General features: G+C 42.8%; 1 protein-coding gene across 8 annotated transcripts in view; it reads right to left on the bottom strand.

Moving 5' to 3' along the window:
* Positions 1-23,171, bottom strand: part of CUX1 (cut like homeobox 1) — a 264,573-nt gene that overhangs the window by 45,814 nt on the left and 195,588 nt on the right. For 4 of the 8 annotated variants that reach the window (XR_001331653.2, XM_014254949.2, XM_005525852.3 and 1 more), the window contains exons 16-20: positions 22,750-22,815; positions 21,289-21,390; positions 18,270-19,096; positions 16,691-16,856; positions 15,959-16,015 (exon numbers count right to left, since the gene is read on the bottom strand). The exons of 1 other annotated variant lie outside the window; for it this stretch is intronic. Coding sequence is in view for 6 of the 7 variants with exons in the window: in XM_014254949.2 (XP_014110424.2) it covers positions 15,959-16,015; positions 16,691-16,856; positions 18,270-19,096; positions 21,289-21,390; positions 22,750-22,815 (1,218 nt within the window). In the remaining variant the exon portion in view is untranslated. The remainder of the gene's footprint in view (positions 1-15,958; positions 16,016-16,690; positions 16,857-18,269; positions 19,097-21,288; positions 21,391-22,749; positions 22,816-23,171) is intronic. 3 more of the 8 variants (XM_088066159.1, XM_088066158.1, XM_088066160.1) reach the window with 3 other exon arrangements.

A 23,171-nucleotide genomic window follows, 5' to 3' on the forward strand; every position in this document is an offset into this window, starting at 1 on the left:
GTTTTCCCCCCAATAAATTTATCTCTCACAGAACGTACTGACTGAGTTTATTCAGAGATTCCAGACATCTGAGGGTACAGCCTGAACCTTTTTTAAAGCAACAACACAGAGGCAACATGGTTTACAAGAATAATTCAGGAGATAAGAAGCACAGGCGATTTCTCCACCCAGAGCTTTTCCCATTTCTGTGGGGCTGCTTCCTGCTCCTTGCTGTCTCCCACCCATTACTTGCCAGGGTTAATGACATGGATTCCAGCCTCACACATCCGTGCCTTTGGCTCCAGCTGTCTGGAGGAAGCTGACAGAGCTCTCAGCTGCACAGAGAGGAGGCCAGACCCATCCAAACCCAGTCCCTCCAACAGAGCCCAGAGTTTTCTGAGCCCTGCAGTGCCACCACAGAGGATTCTCAGGTCCCATCAGGCAGTGGCTGCCAGCAAACCTCACTGGTTTTTGAGTTTGTTACCCAGAATATTGTCAGATCGTTCCAGAGCATGCAGTCTGTGTAGTGTGGAAACACATCCCAAATACTGAAGGAAAGTATTACCACAGGAAAAGTCAGGCCCAAATGGAGCAGAGTGCAGAGGATAATGGTGTCTGTTGTTCAGGGTCCTGGGAGCTTTCCCATGCTGCATTCAAGAGCTTCCCTGACACTCACTTGAAGTTGCTCTCTCAAACCTAAAAATCTGACTTTTTCCCTTAGTGCTTTACATGAGATGCAGAAGAGGAAGACAGAAAGGAGAGTGAGGTGCATGTAAATCTTTAAGGTAAAGGGGATCCTACAAATCCTATTTCTTTTCTCTGCTCACCCTGGGTCGTCATACAACCGAACAGAAACCCTAGGAAATGTTATTTCTGTACCAGGAGCAGCAAAGGAATCGTACTGTAAATTTGCCCTGATTCACCCAAGCGAGGGACCAATTTGGCAGATCATCCATCTTGCTCACTGTACACTGTCAGGGATGGCATGAATTCCCTACATGATAAACAGATTTCTTCTCAGGTCTGTGTCCTTTAACCCACAGCAAGGTCAAAATTATGGCTGCCTAGCTAATAAACTGCAAGGCACTCGTTCAACTTCCCTCTAATTTTGTCCCTTGTGCCAGCTTATACAAATCTTACTGAATAACTAGAGCAGCTGCAGATTTCCTATACAATTCCTCATCCGTGCACATGGAGCACAGGGGGAAAAAAAAAAAAAAGACAAAATAATATAAAAAAAAACCCCACCAAAAACCAAACCCAACCCAACCACACAGGACTAAACAAAAGCATTTCCTAATGCCTCCTTCTCCCTCTCCTTTCCCTGCCCAGCCTAATTATGAACACAACAAAGGTAATCTGTGTTATCATCTATCACTGAGATGCTCTCTGTTGCTCACATATTAGCTTATTTATTTTTTATATCACTTACCAAGAGCTTACTTGAATTTCATTTTTAAGACCAATCTGCTGCTCATTTACTCCAAAAGGTGGGATTATCTGAATCTAATTTTGGAAGGCAGTACAGATGACAAACTGCTTTTTTTCCCCACCAAAAGGCAAGTGTACAGTGATTTCAGGCGAGGCATTATGTACACGTACTACAAATAACTCAAAATATGTTCCTCATTCATTTTTAGCATTTTTCCCTTCTGGAAAAACATTTTCAAGATCACATAAATATTTGAGGAAAAGATCCATTATTTGGGAAAGTAAATTCAATAATCAAATAATGCAAACATTTCCCGTTAATCTACTTAAAAAATTAAATAGACATTTAGAGTACAAGTGACTGCTGACAGAACAAAGGGGAAAATTGACTGTATTCACTATTCCAGATTTAACTGTCAATCCACAGCCATTTCACATGTTTTATGAAATAATTTGTCTGTATTCATTTCTCTCAAGTTCCTCACAAGACAAAGACATAAATTCAGGATATCTGAAAAATATACATTAAGATTTCCAAAGCAGCAATTGAACATTTCCAATGAAAACAATACATTGAAAGCTTATTTCTTTAAGCTTTTTTAACGCCAGACTGCTCTGAAGAAGAACACTAACTTAAGAGCAATCCTGTTTTTTAAAAGTAATATTCACTGGATGCTTTCACATTTGTGTTTAAGGAGAAAGGGACAATTTTGACAACATAAATATAAAACTGCATTACAGAACAACCTGCAAACTCCATGGCCAGCATTTATTATGAAATTACTTCAACAAATTCCAGGTAAACTTTGCTCTACCAAAAGGGTTTGCTTTCCAACAGTCTGTATCCAATTTAAGATGTGAAGTAAAAGCTCCAAAGCTTCAAAAATGAGGTGCTGGAAGAGATCAAGAGCATCACCAGTGACAAGGTCATTGCAGAACCTGGGAAATCTTTAAGTTTCAGGTAGCCAAAGACATCAGTAGTGCCCTGAGCTTTTCAGAGGCAGGGCTTTTGTCCCCAAAAATGACTTTATGGGAAGATGGTGACCATTAGACCATGCGTGTGATGAAGACACAGATTAACACATCAGTTTTAAATCATAAAAAAACCCCATGTAACTTCTACACAATTACAGGTTGGTGTTGACAAATGCCATTAAAGATGCAGAGACAGCATAAATGCACTTAAATCATCCAAACTTTTGAAGATGTAAGTAAAACTGAGTCATGAAAGGGCAAAGGTTCTCCCAGCACTTCTTACATTATTAATTCAAAATACAGGCTGGCGTATAGGGAAGTTAAGCTCTTCCAAGCGATTTTAAGGAGCACATTCAAATATGCAGCATAGAAAATAATCATCAAAAATTCAAATCAAGTAGTAGAAGTGATGTCTGCAGAAATGGGCCAGCAAACTGGAATGTTTGGCAAGTGGAACTGGGCCCCATTCATGGCCAAGACATGAGGAGAACCAAACAGCAACCCAGGCTGTTTCACAGCTATAACAGCTCAGAGAGCGATGCCCCTGCACTGAAGGGCAGCTTCCAGGTTTTGGAGGCAAATGTGTCTCCAGAAAGACAAATACACCTGATTCAGTCTGCCAGCACTTGGGATATCCTGGAAGAGAACATGGCAGGAAATTCTTCCCTTCTGTGTTTTCCTATAATGTTAGAGAGGGATACACAGTCTAAAATGAAGGTGTATAAATGAGTGGAAATGAAGTCAACATTATACAAATACGTCCTGCTTTCTTTTAAAATACCATTTTCTCAATATAAAATTGCTGCTTGAATGATCATTTAACTGCAATAAAACCCCAAACCATCATCACAGCCTGCCCTTTCCCTTCCCACCCTTTAGTAGTTATCTGGTAAGGAACTAAACCAACTTTGCAAGCAATTCAGCACATAGGTGTGGGGTCTGAGTATTTTACAAACCTGGCTGAGAACCATAACAAACTAACTCTGCCTTTATTACTCAAACACAGAAAATCTTTTATGGTCTTGCATTCCTTGGCACAAATGCTGCTCTGGTCCCATCCATCCTCTACACCTTCCCCATAGCATCTGCCATGACAGGAAGCCTGAAACCAGAGTTCTTCTCTCAGTTCATTGATTACAGGTGGTTTTCCTGAACTCCAGATTTTCTTATTCTTCTCCAAGACTTCCCACTCCATGTTGGGTTCAGGTCCCCAGTACTGGGTGCTGATATCTCAGTTGCTTGACTATCCCACTGATAGCTGGCAAATCACCTGAAAACACTTCCCCCAACACAGTCTCAGCCTGACACCTCCCTCTGCAAGGTCTGCTGTGTTCTGTGGCAGAGTCCCTGCAGTGTGTAAGGAACCCCAGGCTGTGCAGGGCTCCTCTCCTGAGCATCAGCAGCTCTGCAGGAGCCCAGCAGTCAGGGACATTCAGAACTGCAGGGCACTGCTCAAGAGGGACCATTTCTGTGATGTTCAGGAACTCTTCCCAAGTCCACAGGGCGAATCCAACAGGCCCCTCCGTGCCAAAGCACAGCTCAGATCCACAGCACTCTTCACCTGGAGGCTCCTTCTGAAGCTCAGGACGTCTCAGATGCAAAGACCTGCAGGTGCCACCTGCTCCAAGCTCCCCAGCAGATCTGAGACATCTACAGGACCTGACACCAGTGCAGGATTGTATCCTCTCCAAGGAGGCATTCAGATGACAGAGCAGTGTTGAGACACAGATCAGGTTTCACCAGTCCCAGAGGCATCACATCTGCCAGCACAGACAGGTTCCTCCACTGCAACTTCTCCTATGCATTTTGAGAGCTGCAGGTTTGCTGCTTTTGCTCAGACCCTGCCTCACCCCTGACAGCAAACTGACTTTACAGCCACTTTTAAATCCAAGCTTCAGAGATTAGAACAAGAGCATCTGGATCTGGGAGCACAAGCCACAAGCCCACTCTCAGTCTCTCCTCCCAGCACAGCATCCATCCTTAGACACACCTGCTACTCCTGGAGCTGCTGGGAGAGTTCCCTGTCCAGCCCTTGCTGCTAACACAAGCTTAGCAGCAACAGGACTCATGGGGAACGAGGTACAGACATGGTGAAGTTGAGGAAGACCATGCAAAACACAGAAGGTATTCAGGGGCCTCTAAAAGGATTATGAAAAATATTATGTTCTAAAGACAGCAGGCAGACAACAGCTGCCTTAAGTTTCAGAGTGAAGTGGATTGAAAAAATGGATCCACTATAATTTTCAGAGACAAATCTCTGTAGTTTATCTGATCCACTATTTAAATTTCAATACACAGTCCTCTATCTGCAGTAATAATAACCTAAATTCCATTTAGTGTTCATTTGAGCAGTCAGGATAAAGTCATTTCTTATTATCTCCCCACTGTGTAAAAAACAGCTTGAAGGTAGGAAGTCAGCAAGCATTTTCACCAAAAAGTAATTATTGTAAGTGACATTTTTACTGCTGGCATGCCATAAGGCGAACTGCGCATTTGGAAGGACAAGTTGCTAAAACAAAATGACAGGGTACTCTGTGACATTCCGACGAGAACCCAAACATGATTTCACTGGCGTTTGCTTTGATGCACCACTTTTCCCACTGTCCAAAGCTCGGGCTGCAGGTTTGTGCCAAACTGGTCCAAGTTGCTTCCCGAGGAGCTGGGGGAAGGGGCACATCCCGCGGGAGCCGGGAGCATCCCGGGCTCTGCTCGCTCCCAAATCAGCACATCAGTGGGCGAGATGAAAGCAGACAAATGTGGACAGGAGATTTCTCAGCAACCTCTTAAAAGAGCATTTGCTACTTCAGGGCTGCATTTACCTCCTCATGTAGATGAGTTAGTTAATGGACAACAACAGGCCTGGCAGGTTGCCTGAGATCAAAGTGTCTCACACTGGGACTGGATTAGTTTCTGTTTCCCTGATGATGAGGCTGCCCATTCTTGTAGACCAAAACCTGGTGAATGCTGCCCTGAGAATCAGGGCCTGATCACACACAGCTGATCAATATCCCCAGGACAACCCTGGTATTCAGTTTCCCAGGGTGTGAAAATTTCAGGGAGAGATTTCTTCTCCAACCTTCTATTTGATTTTACCTTTAGCTATGGTTGCATTTGCAGAGTCTTATCAGACAACCACGGAATGATTTGGGTTGGGAGGAACCTTAAATCTCCTCTGGTTCCACCCCCTGCCATGGCAGGGACACCTTCCACAATCCCAGGGTGCTCCAAGCCCCGTCCAACCTGGCCTTGGACACTTCCAAGTATGAGAAGAAATTAGCATTCTAAAGTTCATCTTTTAAAGCACCATAATAGCAACTCTCCTCACTAACAGTGGGTGCAGCACAAGCCTGAACTACGTAATAAAGCTGAGCAGCACTTGTGGGAGAGCCCTGCAACACATCCCTCTTCTCACTAATTAAAGAAAATAAGCGTGAAAGCGCCTTCTCCCAGGTAGTGCTTTTGGTGGATTTACTCTGAGTGAGTGAACCTTGCCTAGTCACAATTTGCAAATTAATGTGGCTCATGAAAATATGATCCTCCCTACAGTTATAAACTCCCCCAGTTCTATGTAGGGAGAGCACAAAGCTCCCTGCAGTTTGCATCTACAATGACGTCAAATTCGTAGGTACGCGCACTTAGAGTTGTGAGCGCTCGCTGGAGTTGCCACCACTCCGACTGTGGAGAATTTGTTTGTTTGTTTGCTTCCTAAATGTTGTAACTTTGGGGAAAATGTTATTTTGGGCCTTGGCTCAGAGGGAAATTTTATGTGGATGGGGGGAGGGATCAAAGGAAAAACCCCTTTAGGAAAGCGTGCAGATGTATGTGCGTCTGCACGGAAAGGGGAGGAAGCAGCTTTGGTTAACTCTGCAATTACTGGGGAAATATAAATATAAAGGTTCCCACTCTGCATATATGTTAAAACTTAATAATCAGGGCAGATGTTAGAATTACCTGAAAAAACCTGTTTTTGAGTATTGCTGAAGGATTACACTGCAATGTTGCAATTCAAGCTGCATTTTCAATAACTGTTTTAGCTTTGTGCCTCTACTTAAAAAATGCGTTTTCAGCTCTGGAAAGCAGAAGGAACTGGAGAAACCAAATGAAGTTGAGAAAAGAGCACGGAAGATGGGAGCTGGTGATAGACTCATGAGGAGAGATTTACAGCTGGATGTTTAAAAGTACTTGGAGAAGTCAGGCAACCAATTCTCCCTTCAACAAACCCGCAGCCACAAACGCCTCCAGGTTTTAGAAATCCCACTGTTGTGCCCAAAGCTACACCAAAACCTATTTAAAAGCTACATAAAGTGAAACCATCAGACTTCCAGCGAGTTAGGAGGACTGGGGAGTACAGATGGCTCCCAAGGATGTCTGGAATCTTGTGCAGGAAGATACAACTGGAGTCAATCAGTTCAAGTGAAATTTGTCCTGAGATCTGACTTTGGAGCAGACACACCAAGCCCTGACACAACCACGCCCCAGGAGAAAACCCTCAGAGGAGAAAAATTAAGGGACATTTTTGCATTAGCCTGGAGGGAAGATGAAGCCTCTGTAACCCTAAGAACTACTTTACAATAAAACACAAGGAAGCTTAGGAATTTTTTAGCTGTATTAGGACACAGTCAAAAACATCAGAGCAATGCCCAGATCAGGCCAACAGCCCCAAATCATCCTATGAGTCTATGATTCCTGAGCCAAAAGTGGGATCTTGGCATTGATTATAATTTTTTGGTTTTACAGATTGCCCTTAACCAATAAAAAACCCCTTTCCAAAAATACACCGTATTTTAAATTAGGTGATTAATGGCAGAATCATGGCTGCTTTAAAAGACATTGCTCTACTCTGCCAACATTTACTTAATATTCGGATTTTTTCTGTGTTTCCATAACTTAGCTAGAAATCAATATTTAGAAATAACTGCTGGAAAATATTTTCAATAACCTTATTATTAAACCAGCTTGTGTGCAGACGCTTTATTAAGGATTTTCTGAATGCTAAAACAAATATGTCATGGAAGCAATCAATCAAGATGCCACAACCCCACAGTGTTATATTTTTAGTATAATCAAGACAAATGCGTGCACAATACCTTTTGGAAAACAGAGTGAGAGCCTCCACGAGGAGGTTCTGCTGCAGTTTGTGGTGTCTTTGTTGACTTGCTGACCTTGTGAATTGACGTGTTAAACCAACTTGCTTGAACGTGGCACCAATTTTATGACTGTTTGTTGTCCTCCTGTGTCAGGAGTGTGAAGGTATTTCCACACCCTCCTTTGAGAGTGGAAGCTGGTGTGTGCTCAGAGCAGAGGCTGCAGCAGGATGCATATGTGCAGTGTGCACTGCATTTACAGAGATCTCCCCCACTAAACAATGTGGACATCCCCTCGCCACGGGCAATGTCCATACGGGATGGATCCCAGGCTAATGACCACCCTCCTTCCTTCCTTCCAGCAGAGAAGTCCCATCTTCCACCCTCACCATGGAGAAACAGAGTGACCCTGAGCATTGCTGCACTAAAAACCCACCTTTTTTGGAGGAGTGCTGGGGAAAGTGCTGAAACAAAATGACATTTACATTGTACGCAACAATATTATAAAAGCTATTAAGGTACATTATTTTACACATCCTCATAATCTCTCCATACTGCTTTACTTAATTTGTGATAAAATTGTTGAGAAAGGGTACTTAATGTAGGACAGTCAGTAAAAGTAATTTATCATCTTCCCGCTTCGGTGCTCACGTTATCAGCGAACTCATTTTCTGCATTCATCATGCAATCAGCCTATTATTTGCATATTAATCAGGCAGTGGACCATGAAAGAGCCGCATCCCAGCCAAATGCTGCACTATCTCAGGAGGAACACTCAGTAATTATCATACATCAGTGTTATGATGTGGTAATTGATTATAACATCTTTCTGTTGCCCCTGGGGAGTCCCACTGCTAACCCAGCTTCAGGCATTCTGTGCAGATTTTTCTCTGAAAATTAGAGAAACCATTGCTGTCCTTTTATTAATGTTTTTACCTTTACAATAGACAGCTCTCTGAGCATTTCCAAGGTACTTTTGCCTTTTTCTTTCTTTCTTTCTTTCTTTTTTTTTTTTTTTTTAATAAAACCTTCATTAGGGAAAACACCTGTCTTGGATCAAAAAAAGTAAAAAAAACAAAAAACCCAAGCAATCATCCAAATCAGACCCCCCTAGAAAACCCAGTTGGGCTCGTTCATGTTCGTCCTCTCTCTTTCAAGGTCTGGTGGCTTTTTAGGTGCTGGTGTCGCTTATATAATGCCCTTCCCCATCAAACACAACAAAATGTTGCAACTTCAATAGACAGTAATTGCAAAGTTCGCATAAAGGCAGTTAAGTTGCTTTATTTAGGTGCCAAATGAGAGGCTAATTTTGGTCCTCTCGTAAAGGACAAATGAAACATCTGCCAGTTCAAACTTGCACTATTTTTAGGACCCAAGTTCCAGAGGGGTAAGCCAGAGAAACAAACACTAACCACAGCTGTGGTTACGCCGTGGTCAATCTCACACCTCCTTCGTGTAGGAACCCATCCCAGGATCCCTTGGAAAGCAGCAGGAAAAAAGGGAGATGGCCCTGGAGATGAGACCAGAAGGGATCACCTCACAGAAAACAGAGGAGAAGGCTTTTCCAAGGGCATGGAGGGACAGAACAATGGGGGAATGGCTTCCCACTGCCAGAGGGCAGGGAGAGATGGGATATTGGGGAGGAATTCTTCCCTGTGAAGGTGAGGCCCTGGCACAGGGTGCCCAGAGCAGCTGTGGCTGCCCCAGCCCTGGAAATGTTCCAGGCCAGGTTGGACAGGGTTTGGAGCAGCAACCTGGGATAGTGGAAGGTGTCTCTACCCATGGCAGGGGTGGGAATGTATGGGCTTTAAGATCTCTCTCAACCCAAATCATTCCGTAATTCTGTGACAAGCTGCCATCAGCAATATCTTTGACAAGTATAAATACTGAACATGTACTATCAGGCCTATTTTACATTTCTTGTTGTAATTGTATTTTCTCCTTTCATTGGCTTTTTAATTGGCTATCTTTCTCTTTTCACTTTTATTTAAATTTGATCTCAAATCCACTTTGCTTTATTTTCAATGCAAGTTGCATTTTTCTCCAGATTTAAAATAGTCAGTGGATTCTTTCATTTGCTGTTTCTCTGGAAGGTTGCTGGCAAGTCAAAAACCCTCCAACACACATCAGATGAGGTGAGACAAATTCGTAAGTTCCTCTCACACCCTAATGCAAAGGACAGGCTGGAAGGTAACTTAGAAGACATTAATTTCCTTGTAATATTCTGTTTTTTCATCTAGGGAATGATTTGCTATCAAGCAATATGTAACTCTATAATCAGAACAGGCTGTTTATTTCCCTGTTTCAGAGGTGCTGGGTGAAGAGCATTTCCATCCCCATTATAAAATGGAAATGACAACCCACACATATGGTGCTCACACATCTTTTTCTCAGTATTTTGGGAGGAAACTAGCCCATTATCAGTTCTTCGAATTGAAAGCAAGGTAATTTTCATCCAGTGGAGGAGGATTTGGTAATCTGCTGAGCAGCAGGCCCAAGGAGGGCTGAGGGTACCGGGGCCACCTCCACCCCTCCGGTGGCAACAGGGCTGGACCTGCAGCCCCCCTCCTTTTCCCACCAGCAACCAAAAGACCAACGTGAGCTTCTGCCAGCTGCCAGAGTCTTCTATCCCCAACAGAAAATCATCTGCTCCCTTTGAGAAGCGCCTTTCCAAGCTCTTGTGCAGCTGCCAGCCCACAGGGGACAGAGCCCGGCGGCCGCCCCGGCTCCTGACCCTGCCCGCGGTGGCTCGGCCGCCCCGCGCTGGAGCTCCTCAGCCACGGCCTCACTCGTGTGTCTGCGCTGCTCCAGCTCGCTTGGAATTCGCCTTTCCAATCTATCAGCTCCTCGTTTTCCTCCCAGCCCCTCGTTTTCCTCCCAGCCCCTCGTTTTCCTCCCAGCCCCTCGTTCTCCAGCCAGCCCCTCCGTGCTTTGCAGCTGGCAGCGGGGAGGGTGTGTGGGCCCCTCCCCAGGGGAGGCCGCGCGGCTCCGAATGCGCACGCAGAGGGGAAGGGAAATGCTGGTAATTAATGAAATGAAGTAATAAGTAATGAAATGAACAACAGTGGAATTTACAGAGCTCGACTACTCAATGGGCATGGTTTCTCTCCCTAACTGCACCCCCTTTTTTAGCAACTCTCATGCCAACTGCTACTCTGTGAACTACCTGAGAAGGCTGAGGCAATAATGATCAGGAAAGTTTCTTCTTTTCACCCAGCTTAAAAACCATTTTCATTTATTAATTCTGCTCTTTGAAAATAAAGACTTTAAGGATAAGGAATTGCTGTGCCTGGCTCAGTGCTGCTGCAGAGCCACACTTGAACTCCTTGCTTGGGGATCTCACACTAAGGGGGAGGGAGTGTCAAGGACCCACATTCCCAAATTAAGCACAGAAATAAAACATAGCTGAAACTTGACTGGGCAACTTCTCCAGAACGAATGCTAGGAGTCCATAACTGCACTTTGGAGTGAATTAATTTGCCTTCAGAATCCAGCACAGGTCTCCTCTTTGCTATATTAACATGAACACTGGAATTAAGTCACAAGGAGTATCTGCCTAGAAAACAGTGTTTTGTGTTTTACTTTAGCCCTTCTGTAACAGCAAAGCTGTGACCACAGTGAGGACAGAGTCGTCTTCTACAAATTTAATCACTGGGTGGTTCCATGGACAGAGAATACAAGCAGGAGAGGAATTTCTCCACAAATGCTGCCTCTTTGCAAAGCATTTCTGCTGGAGAAGGAGCAGTGGGAGGCAGCCTGGGCAGCCCCAGCGGGCAGCAGGAATGCCCAGCTGATGGCCAGGAATCACAGCCAGAGCTATGTTCAGATCAACTCGAGGCACTGACTTCATGCTGCCTTCCCAGGTCCCAGTGAGGTGCCTTGACAGCCATTCTCCTGGTTTTATTGATACCAGAAAGGCTGCCAGGGAGGTTTTCATGGTCCAAATGTCAGGGAAATGGCACAGAAGAGGATCACACACGTTACAGACAGACTACAACAGCTGCCCTTATGAGGAGCCAACTGATACCCGATGGTTTGAAATCAAGACAGCCACGGACAACTGCTCCTGAGCCCAATCCCAAACCTCACAGAAAGAATGTGGAAACTTCACCAGGATGTGCCAGCGTGCTCCAGGGATAAGCATGAAGGTAACTCTGGCTGACGTAGTTGTTCAGCTCTGAGCTTTAAAACCACATTTGCACCTAGCACAAAAGGCCACAAGTTTCCCAAGTCCAAGACTCAATAATTGGTCATCAAACACAAAACATCTCTGTAAGGAATTCCTGCAGTCGGCTGTCTGAGGCATGTGATCTCCCTTCTCTTCCATTTCACAGACTACATTAACCACAAACATTTCATGTCATACATTTTTATTAACCTGGAATGCCAGCAAATGACTGCAAAACCATCTCTCTCTCTTTTTTTATTTTTTGATTGAACGACAAAAACCAGCTCCAATTTGGGAAGGTCTGTCAGCATCACTGCACCAACCACTTTGGTGATGTCACAGTGGAAGGACTCAGCTCTCCCTAATCCCAGCTGTGCTCTGGACCACCACTGGACAGCTCTGCCCACCCAAACAAACCAGAACAATGCAAGAAAAGATGATAAACCACAGGGAGATGGGGGTAAGAGCTTCTCCTTTGCAAGGCAACTGAGCTCTTCCCAGAAGTGCATCAGGATGGTATTCCCAAATTTGGGCTGCCAGCCTGGTTTCTGCCTACTTTTTCTCCCAGAGTAGCCGATGGGACAGAATTCTCCTGGTATCAGGAAAATGGGAATATCCACACAGCACACAGTTAACTACCTGCCCACTCAGCAGCCTCTGTACTAGCAAATGTTACAGGAATCTGTATTACATAAATAAAAATGCAATGGATACCTGGCTTTGCCATCACACCCCGATCTCTCTGTTAATATCATAATGACACTAAACCATCCAGTTTTTCCAATTTCCTTTCCCAAGGGATGATAAGAAGTAATCTCCCTGTTGTTACAAATGCTTTATTTTGAAAAGAAAGCTTTTATGCATATTTTAGTTGATCTAAATACAGTAGATCTCGCGTTTTTAAATCACCAGATAATATGCAATTATCTCAAGCTAGATTCTGATTTTGAAACAAGCTCTAATTAGCTCCCCATTTTATGCTGCTATAATCCTTTCTTCAACTCCCATGAGTGTTACTATTGCTAAGCAGCATGAGGTTAGGAATGATGGATGATACCCAGAAAGGAAGACAAACAAAAGGGAAATTCAAAATCCCCTGAGATCACCCGCAGCTGTATCGGCAAATGAAGATTTCCACATTAGGTCATAAGACGACCCTTACAGAAACACACACCAAAAAGGCACGTCTTCTTCCCACTGAGTATTTGCAAGCCTTTAATGTAGTATATAGAGAGTGTATGTCCTTCACAGAGGATAAAATAAAAAGTGAATGTAAAAATTCAGCTCTCCTGCTAGCAGCCACGGAATCAACAGCACCAAAAAGGAAACTCTGTCTCAATCTCCTATAGATACGCAGCACAAACCCCCAAAATAAAACCAACTAATAAAAGCTGTGCACAGTACAAGTATTTAGAAAAATATCTGAGCCTTCTCCTGGCACATGGCAACTGTTCAAACCCACCCCAGCTCCCATCAGCAGTAATGCAACTAAATAAGGGCCAAATTCATCATGAAAAAATGCTGATGCAGTTGGGTGACACTAATTCAACTTTTTTTTCCATGTGATTTGGTCCATGCTTTTGACACATAAATCATTAAAAAGGCAGATTTACCCAAGGGCATTAGAGCATTTAGGTGGAAAGAAATACACAGGAAAAATGTTCAAAAAGGCACAGCAAATACTATTTTTGACCACCTAGGGTATAGACACTGTTTTTGTGTAAAACATGTTCCCTGAAACTTGCACAAAATCACCAAGCCTCAAGGAGAGCTCACAGACAGAAAATACAGGTATATACACCTGCCTGCCATTTTGGTATAGGCTGTTTTTTATAAAATTCATGAATACAGCTTCCAAAGAAGAAAACCAAGCCTGGCTTCTCTTTCCTACCTCAACACATATATAAATATATAAAATATATACATGTTTAGCCATTCATTATATGAAACACTGATGGGCCCGTCTGTCCACACGTGAAAATGGAAAATTACTGGACCAAAGGTGACATTTTCATGAATGAGGTGTTAATCAAAACCTTATGATCTAGAAGTGTAACTAACTGGGTCAGAAATCCAGCAAATCTTGCTAGTTTGATAGAATAGAGCCAAACAGTAACGAAAATACTCCCAGCTAATAAAAGTTTGAGTCGTTACTATGCATGTTGACACTCTGTACACTGAAGACCTTCTTGGCAAAGCACTCAGGAGCCACTGAGTGTATTAGTTTAATTTCACTTCTTTCCCTTCATGCATTCAACAAGTTCCAAGCCAATTATATTACATGGAAAAGGCTCCAGACCTTTCCTCGTTTCAAAATTGTTCTGATTAATTTCTGTTTTAAAATTACAAGTATGCAACCTTCTCCGCCTTGATTTTCCTGGGAAATGTCTCAGAAGACCAGAAAATTGGAGCTGTCTCTCTCTCTCTCTCTCTTTTTTTTTTCTCCCTGCCCTGGAGTGATGGATCTTTCACAAATGCATAATTATTATTACCTTTTCCAAACTGTTTGCTGCATTTTTAATTACAGAACAGCTGCTAATAAAAGGAAATTACCAAACTGCCCTTCCTAATTCAAATAACTTGGTTTTTTGCTCTTTTGTTCTGCCTGGTGTCACAACCTTCCTTATTCCTTCACACGGAGAAAGGCACCAAGAAAAGAACATTTTGTACAACAATTCTATTTTTAATCCTCCGAGAGGAGGTAGAAAAGGGCATGAGCCCATTTTCTCATTTGTAAGTCGGCTTTAAGGAATGAAGGAGGACAGTCATCAATAACATGATTTTATTAGCTGATAGGAACGTGTCACCTCACAAAATATTAGCTCAAGGGCAGGAACTGACAAACGACACTGGGAGTGTGGGAGGGAACAAAATATCCCGGCAGCAAAACTGAACTTCCTGAAGGAAATCACTTTCAGCTCCCAGTGATCCCGCGGGAATCCAGGAGGTGGTCGGATTTTAATACTATGGGCTTGTCTTTCCATCTTTTATAATTACAGTTAGTCATAAATATGAAGATTAGCAATAACAATGCAGCATTTCCCAGCTCCTCTGATTTCGAATTCCCCCTAAAATGGCTACAATTAATTACTCATGTTTTCCACGCTGTCTCAGGCGTTTGTGACTGTGACACTCTTGCACAGCATTGATGCCACAAAAAAAGTACTCAATGGCATGTTTTTAATGAACCATCACAGGAAATTTCCATGTTCCCTAAATGCTTGGCTATAAGTAACAATAGCCCTATGATTGCAAATAATTTTCTCCCATTTTGGTTTTGTTTTCATGGCTTGTTTTTGCTGGGGACAATTTTTTTTTTTTTTGCTTTTATGTATTTATTTTCAACTGTTCTCCTTAAGAAAAACGTGGACTGAATATCATAATGAATTTTCTTCTAGTAAAATCTTTCAGAATGCAAAATAGTTTCCCCAGTAGAGAGAAAAAAAACACTTTGGTTGGGATATTTAGTGTAAAGCCAGCGAGCTGCAGAGAGAAAGGAGCATTTCAGAATAGCAGAAAGGTGGAAGAAGAACACAACTCATCCCTGTCTGTGCCCTGAAATGCAGCAATTCTCCAACACAGGGCACTGGCTGTAAGCACAGAGCAGGGCATGGGTATTTTTGTGGAGTGTTTTACGTCAGTGAAGCATTTCATTGGTAAGAGGCTGTGTGGGTAGAGTTTGGTATCTAACAGCAGGAACACAGCTGTTCTCTCCTGTCCCAGCCTCCCTCCTATCCTGTGACCATCTCTAAAGCCTTCAGCCACTCATTTCTCTGACACTCAGCTTTGCTGCATCTGCTTTTTTATTTTTTATTTTGTTTTTGCAAATGGAAAGGAGAAAAAAAAATCAGCTGGGAATATTTAATGAAGCTTGAAAAAGACATAATGTGGTCTGTTCCCCACCTTCGAATTAACAAAGCAGATTTTGTGCAAAGGAGAATGGAAAAAAACCTGCCAGCGAGTGAGGCAGCTGGAGTATGTGGATCACATTACAAACCAAGGGCTTGTTTTACAGCCATTGTCACATGTCACATTGATAAGCTGAACTATGGCAAAAAAAAAACCAAACCCTTACAGAGCCAATGATCTCTAAGATCAGACAGAGTCTCTCTACCTAATATATGCAGCTAAATATGTGTGCTCCCTACATCTGCCATAGCAACAAGGAGAGAAGGAGGAATTAACTGCATTAATAAAAAAAAAAAACTGAAGGGACTCCTGTATGATACAACAAAACGTGAGAAACCTCTCAGCATCAAAGCAAACGCAACAAAAGCACAGAGAATTATTTCAGAGCAAATCATTGAAACCAGCTGATTACCTGAGCTTGCACATCCCTGCTGTAGGGAATCCTGTAATGATGTCACAGAGTGAAGGACTAGATAAGAGAGGAGAGGAAAATCAGGGAACAATAAAAGGAGATGCCAAACCACAAACTAAACAGTAAGCAGGCTCAACAAATAGCAAAGTGCTGATCTCGGCAAGGGTTCGCTGCTCAGTTAACTCATGGCACAGAAAGGTACGGCCCAGGCCAGGCTCCAGCCTGGCTTTTCTGTGTCAATAGGTGTTAGGGGAAGAGACAGCCACAATAAAAGTGTCATTGCAACCCAGCATTCCCCCTATAAAGCTTAGTTTTCCTGCTCACCTCCTGAGACAGCAATCGATATTCTCCCTGGAACAATCCAAATCCCCTGTGCAACCCTAGGAAACAGCGCGCAACATTTTCCAGCTCTTTGGCCAAAATTTTTGGGATTGCGTGTCATATTCATGCCTAGATAATATCACCCTAATGAGGAACTTGATAACTGCTGCTTATCAATTACACATAAATGTTTGTAAACATTCCCAGCACGTCCCCTTAGGGACTGGCTGGGCTGCCAGGGTGGATGGTGCCACTTCCATAACGCCTGGACCAGCAATGGTGCAAGGCTGGCTTACTGCAAATTTAAAAAAAAAAAAAATAAAAAATACAGAAAATAGGAAAAAAAAAATGGAAAAAAAAAAAATCTCCTCCTCCTCCTCAACTCAAACAACATAGTGGAATTTTAATTACCTTGTCCTTGTTGCTGCCCTTGTGCGGGCAGGACACACTGTCCCAGCTCACCATTCAACCAGAGCTGCATACGAATAAATGGTTCTCGGCCTTTTTGGGTCAATTTGCTCCATGGCTTTGGCCTGGAGAGCATGTCACTGACACTTCCTTGGGACAGCCCCAATACCTGAAGTGAAGCAACCAAGAATGGCACGTTAACACACTGGCAGTGGAAACGGGGGGAATTTAATTCACTTTGGTTTCCTTTACTGTATTGCTCAAATTGTTTGTATATGGACAATTGTAAGAACGGTAAAAATTGGACAATTATAAGAACTGTTTTTTGTGGGTACTCAGATGGAAATGCTTTTCTTCCTGCCACGTTGCCTTCTGAAGGAAGGTGGGTTTTTCCTGCAGGATCTGGGTGGCAGCAGTCTGGTGAGGGATTTGCATGCTTTTCATATTTTGTGTCAAACAGTTTCATCAGTTTTAACAGGAAAAACACCGAGTCCAGGCACACACAGGCAGATGAAACAGGCAATGACTGGCATGTATTTTGTTCTCAAACAAAAATAATTGGGACTTTTGAGACTAGGCCTATATTTTGTTGATTTTTGGGGGATGAATTATAACAATGTGTGTTTTCACCTGTAGCAGCGGCTGCTCCACGTAAGTAAATATTTAAGAATACAGCCGACTGCAGTGGGGGGGAGAATTTCAGACAGGCAAAACACATTTACTTGACTGGAATTCAGCACAGGTACAAGAGTTAAAAATCATACTTAATGAAAGCTGCCATGGGATCTTTAATGACCCTGAGAGGTCAGACTTTTCATTTTACATCTTAGTGAGAAGGTAATAGTGCGATGCCAGCTCCTATTACACTTTTACATTGATTCAATTCTTTATAGGAAGAAGAAACAAAAAATGTCCAACACTTTTTACAGCCTGGGAGGGGATTTCTGGTGGTTAGGGACCCTCAAAATCCCACGTGCTCAGTGCTTAGGGCTTACAACGTGAGAACTTCAGGGAGCCTTATCTGTAATCAAACATTGCTCTAAAACATCTCAGAGCACACTGAGGAACTGAGCACCAGGTATTAGAAGTGACTTGGAATTCTTGACTTCAGACTAAGGAGAGTAGGGGATTTTCCATGTGTTTGTTTTAATGCCCTTACGCACATTTCCAAATAATAACGAAAAAGGAAAAATGTTCTTGTGTCCACAATCTTCACTTATAACAAAGTTAAGACTCTCCAGTCGTGACAGTGGTATTACTCAAATATTCCACGAATTCATTACATTAAGCATGAAATATTGAGTCTCAGCAACGTTTGCTTCAGCTTTCAAGTTTTCTAAACTCGGGGCCCCATTCCTAATTCCAAGTGGCTGAAGCCAATCCCTGTATAAAAACCCTTGCAATTCCTACCACACAGGGAAACTAATACTTCGTGAGCTTCGTTTGGAAACGCTTCACACACGGAGCAAAACCATTTTTCCATAGGACACCCTTGGCACATCCCCCTGTGGCTCTGCACCCGTGTAAGGAGCAGAGGGCACAATCACAACACTGGTGAAACAAGAGAGAACCACTTCTTTACCTTTTCCCCAAAGATCCTTTGGCAGATGCCATTCTTTGCTAGCTTTTCCTTGACCTGCCGCGTTAGCTCTATCGTATCCACCTCCTGGTACATATAAATCTCATACTGCTCGGGTGTCAGTGGAGGAACCGAAGGTTTGGATGGCTTGGACAAGGACACGATAGGGGATGAAGGGAGGGGGCTATTTTGTGGTGTCTCACTGCGACTCGCCCCAGTCATGCTCAATTCAGAACTCTGCGAGTACGGAGATTCCGCGTTTGGCCACTCTTTCCAATACTCGGAAGAAGACGGTCCTTGGAGCTGGCTACGATCTGGCCTAGTCTGATTGCTGACCTTTTCTTTTCCACCACTGGCTTCCTCAACTTTTATATCTTCGGGAAGAGCTGCATTTCTTCTCTCATGCTGCACAGTATTCCACCAATGGTCCTTCCAAACACCACCACGTCCCAACTCATTTTTAACATGCCTCAACATACCCTGGGCAGAATCACTTATTCCATGAAGCTCTAAAACAGGTGCCTCCTGAGGCTCCTTTTTGAGCCCAGAGAGGTTCTGCAATGCAGAGATACTGGAATCAGTGACAGATGAATGTTTCTTCAGGGATATGGCCAAAGGAGAATAGCTGGAAACCGAAGACATTGCAGGTGTAGACACTAGTTTGGGGGACAGGATAGAAATGTCAGCTTGAGATAGAGGTGGTGTTTTTAAGGCAGGTTCAAGGGCAGCCTGCTGTGCCTCCATTTCCCGTCGGGCTTGTTGCAGAATGGATCGAATTGCATCATCAGAATTGCCACTGCTAGAGGCAGAAGGCGGCTGAGCCGGCTCAGCTATGAAAAACAACCAAAAGACTAAATGCAACAGAGGAAAATGCTTTATATTCAACACGTGCTACTGTAAACATTTCCCTGACAGGAAAAAAAGAAAAAAAAAAGGGGGGGGCTGAAATACATTTCTGGATGGGAGGGAGGAGTTTTTGTTAAGCAAAGATTTGCACTTTTCAAAATAAGGTAAGATTTCCAAAGTTCTTTACTGGAAAATTTTCAGAGTTGCCAAAGTGCTGGATGTTTGCACGCACAGACTCAGCTGCACAAGTCTGGGATCACTTGCCCTTCCACTGTAAAAATTTTCAAAGAAATGCCTTTGAAAATCAAGCCTTCACCTCTTCCTCCCCCACCCCCACGTGGTCAATAACATTTTATAGCTGCATTTACAAAGTTATTTAACCTTTCACTTCACTCTTTTCTCCACAAATTAATTTAACACGCACTCAGAACTGAACACAGCTGCATTCACCTGGACAGACTATTACAGTATAAATAAGGTGAGACCTTTTAACTTCAAAAACACAACACACAAATTACAACAAAGGCAGAACTTTAGGAAGAGATCATCATCATCATTATTTCACTTGACAAACTAAATATGCTCCTGCTTCCTGTTTGCTTGTTCCATGGTCCCAACCACTGAAATAAACAGCTCTACCAGAGCCAGGCTGACACCTGGCCATCACCCTCTCCCTTATCCCAAGCTCTAGGGTGGAGTCATGGGTGCTTTCAGCAGAGATAACCCCCAAATGCAGCATTCCAGTGGGGAGCCAGGATTTGGGTGGCTGTGCTGCAGCAGATGACTGGAGTTGATGAGCAGAGACTGGAACGTGGGTGGGGAATTATCTCTGCAGAGCCAGGAGGTTTTGCAATGGCAACTACTTCTATTTCAGTCTCCACTGAGGTCCCCAGTGCTTGGAAACCAGGTCCTCTGAAAGCTGCTCTGCAGAGAACAGGGAAAGTTGAAGCACCAGGTGGGAGCAGGGAACCCCAAACTGCAAGGAGTGGCCTCAAAGTGAAATAAGATTTGCAGCACGCTGTCTATCTCTCCAGTAATACTAAGGCTCATCTGAATGCATTTCTGAATTTGCCTTACTACATTCCTTCCTGTCAAATGCTGTAAAACAGATGAAAAGCTAAGAAATAGGAAAAAAAGACAGTGAGACTCTCTCTGTGGTTTTATCTGCTGGTTTCACAGGGAGTTTTGAGGGCCAAATTAATATTTGAAAGGAAGTCTGAGACTCTCAGATGAAACATGCTACTGAATAACATTCTTGCAGTTTCCTGCACAAAGCCCGTATTTTTCTCTATGTAATAATTTCCTGTATAAAGTCATATTATTTAGATCATATATTAACTAGTGTTTTATACTCTGCCATGAGATTAACTTAGTTATCATTTGAAAGACAACTATCCAAAACTGTAAATCAGTATTTACTTTAAAAAAATGAAACCGAAGTATTGCACAGTAATTTCTACTTCAGCCCAATAGCAGTACTGGGAACTCTTAAAGCTGAAAGGGCTATGGACGAGACAGAAATGTGAATTACATGACAGCATAAAATGAGAAATTAGACTTAGCTCAGGCTAAGAGGGATTTTTTGGGAAAGAGAATGTGCTTTGGATTTGCTAGTTCATTCACTGAATATATTCTGTAACCAAAAATAAAGTCATCTAAGAGTCAGGACTGAGTGTGCCTATGTGAGTACAGGATGTAGCATGGTGCTGGGACTGGTAATTGCTGCCTGGAGTGTGACCTTCATCCCAACAAACCCATCCAGCCCCTCTCCCATGCAGTTGTGTCCCTGGGGCCTGAGTGAGACAGAAGAGGAGAGAAAGCAGGAGCTGCTCCCTTTCCAAGGAGCAACCTGGGAGAAGAAAGGATTCTGTAGGTTCCCCTCAGTGACTGCTGCAGGTCTGGAGGGCAGCCAGGAGCTCAGAGCTCTGCACAGGGATAAAGGTGCTCAGAAATCCCACAGGGAGAGGGGCAGAGCAGAGACCCCACACGTGCCACCTTAACTTGGGATGTCTCAGAGACAGAAACAACCCCACTAAATAACGATAAAAATCTCCAAAAAACTCTTCAAACCTACACTGAATATTTTAAGAATATAATTAACTGACCAGAAAGCTCATGGCAATTGTTTTAATTAAGTTCTGCAGTAAAAGCAGGCAGAGACAAAATGAGCCCATACCTGTTTTCTGTACTTGCAGCTCCCTTTTGGCTTGTTCGAGAATGGATTTGATGGCTTCATCAGAGCCAGACTCTGTGGTTCGGATTCGTGTGGTTATGTTACCTGGGGAGGAAAACACAACTAATGACACCAGGAAAACTCTCATTTGGCTGTTTTTATAACACAAAGACACACTGTATATGATACATGGCCAACACAACCTGAGGACAACTTGCACGGGACCTTTACCAACATGAACACTCAAAAAAATTAAAATAATAATAAAAAGCAAAATATCCTCGTTGTGCCTGTCTCTAGCTGCCCTGGAATGGTGAGAACATCAGAGGAAGAACTAGGTGGTCATATATTCCTTTTCTATGGTAATATATACAGATCTATTCTTTTTTCTTTTCTTTTTGTTTTTTTTTTTTTGGAGGGGGAGAGGAAACAGAAGGGAAAAGAATCAGAGGGGAAAGGAAGAAAGCTAAAAACGTAAGTCTAGGAATCAACTTCAAAATGGCATCAGCTGCTAGGCAAATCAGGATGAGTATACATTCAGCCCAAAACAGAATTAAACAGTAACTAGATAAAAACAATTTTTAAATTTCTAGAGGTGACATTTTTAAGAGAAAGAGTCATTTAAACGCAGATACCATTTGAAGTACTCTCCAGCTAAGAGCTATTACTTGGTTGTTTGGTTTTGCTTTGTTATTTTTTTTTTGTTTTGTTCTGTTTTTTAACCTCTAAGGGGAAGAAAAGGAGAGAAAACTGTGAGTGCTACTGCACTTAACTGCATTTTCCATTATGAGATTAATGTTTGTAAGCAAGCAAGGTAATTTGTGACTGGAGTCAAAATAACTACAGACTTTTGGTGTACCTGCTTTTGATTTTCCTTCTTTCTGGTCTTACTAAAAGAAAAATTCTACAACTAATCTATTACAAAAATGTGCAGACTTCCTATTCAGTGATAATTTATGGATCTGATGTTCACTTATCTTGTTGTTTTTTTCATATGTAATACTGAACTAAGCATCACACTAATTTAGCATTGTTTTAAAGTGGAATCTGTCAGCATAAGCCCCATGAGAAGAAAGAAGTAAATCTAGAGCAGAAGCAGTATGCAATTGATGTTATAACTGCGCAACTTTCTCCCTCCAAAACCATAAAAATAGCAAAGAGAGCATTTCAATAGATCTGATGACTTTATAAAGCCACTTCTATCACTTCTCTGTCTTTATCTGCATACGCAGGGAGGATGGGAGTGGAAGAACTATCCAAACAGGGTTATGTTAGTACAGCAGCAGCAGAATTAGAAAAAGCCAAGTGTTCATCTAACCCATGGTTTGTTTTATACTTACTGTCTGTTTTTCTATCAGATTCCAGGCCAGAATCAAACTGCACAGTTTTAAGGAAACACACAGCTAAAGCACACTCCACTTCCTAGGGATTGACTGCAAAGAAAAACACCTGCCTGTGACGTACCTTCAGACCCATTTCTTCGTTTCGGTACTTCCTGAAATAGTCTGTTCAGGTTCTGGCCTGGATTCTCTGTTGAAAAACAAGTTTGGTAAGAACAAAACAATCAGGGGATGGTTGCTCTGACATCACGGGCTGTGTGACATGAGGAGCTGGCAGCCTGGCCCTGAGCTCTCCTGGCCCCTCGGGCCCCTGAGCAGGAGGAACTGGCTACTTGGGAAGAAGCAAGGCTGGCTGATTTGTTAATAAAGATTACAGCTATGTTCGGAAAGGAGATTAGACAGATATAAATAAATGTCTAGAGATACCAAAAATGAAGAGGTTAAAGATGGGCAGATAATCCCCTCAAGTACAATCATCAAAAGGAAGAACAGATTATAAATCTAACTGTGTGTGCTTCCAATTAAACAAAATCTAGGAAAACCCTG

The sequence above is a fragment of the Pseudopodoces humilis genome, chromosome 23 (assembly GCF_049639895.1).
Source record: "Pseudopodoces humilis isolate 2021_Gansu_Grassland_sample_001 chromosome 23, ASM4963989v1, whole genome shotgun sequence".
NCBI classification, from domain to species: Eukaryota; Metazoa; Chordata; class Aves; order Passeriformes; family Paridae; genus Pseudopodoces; species Pseudopodoces humilis.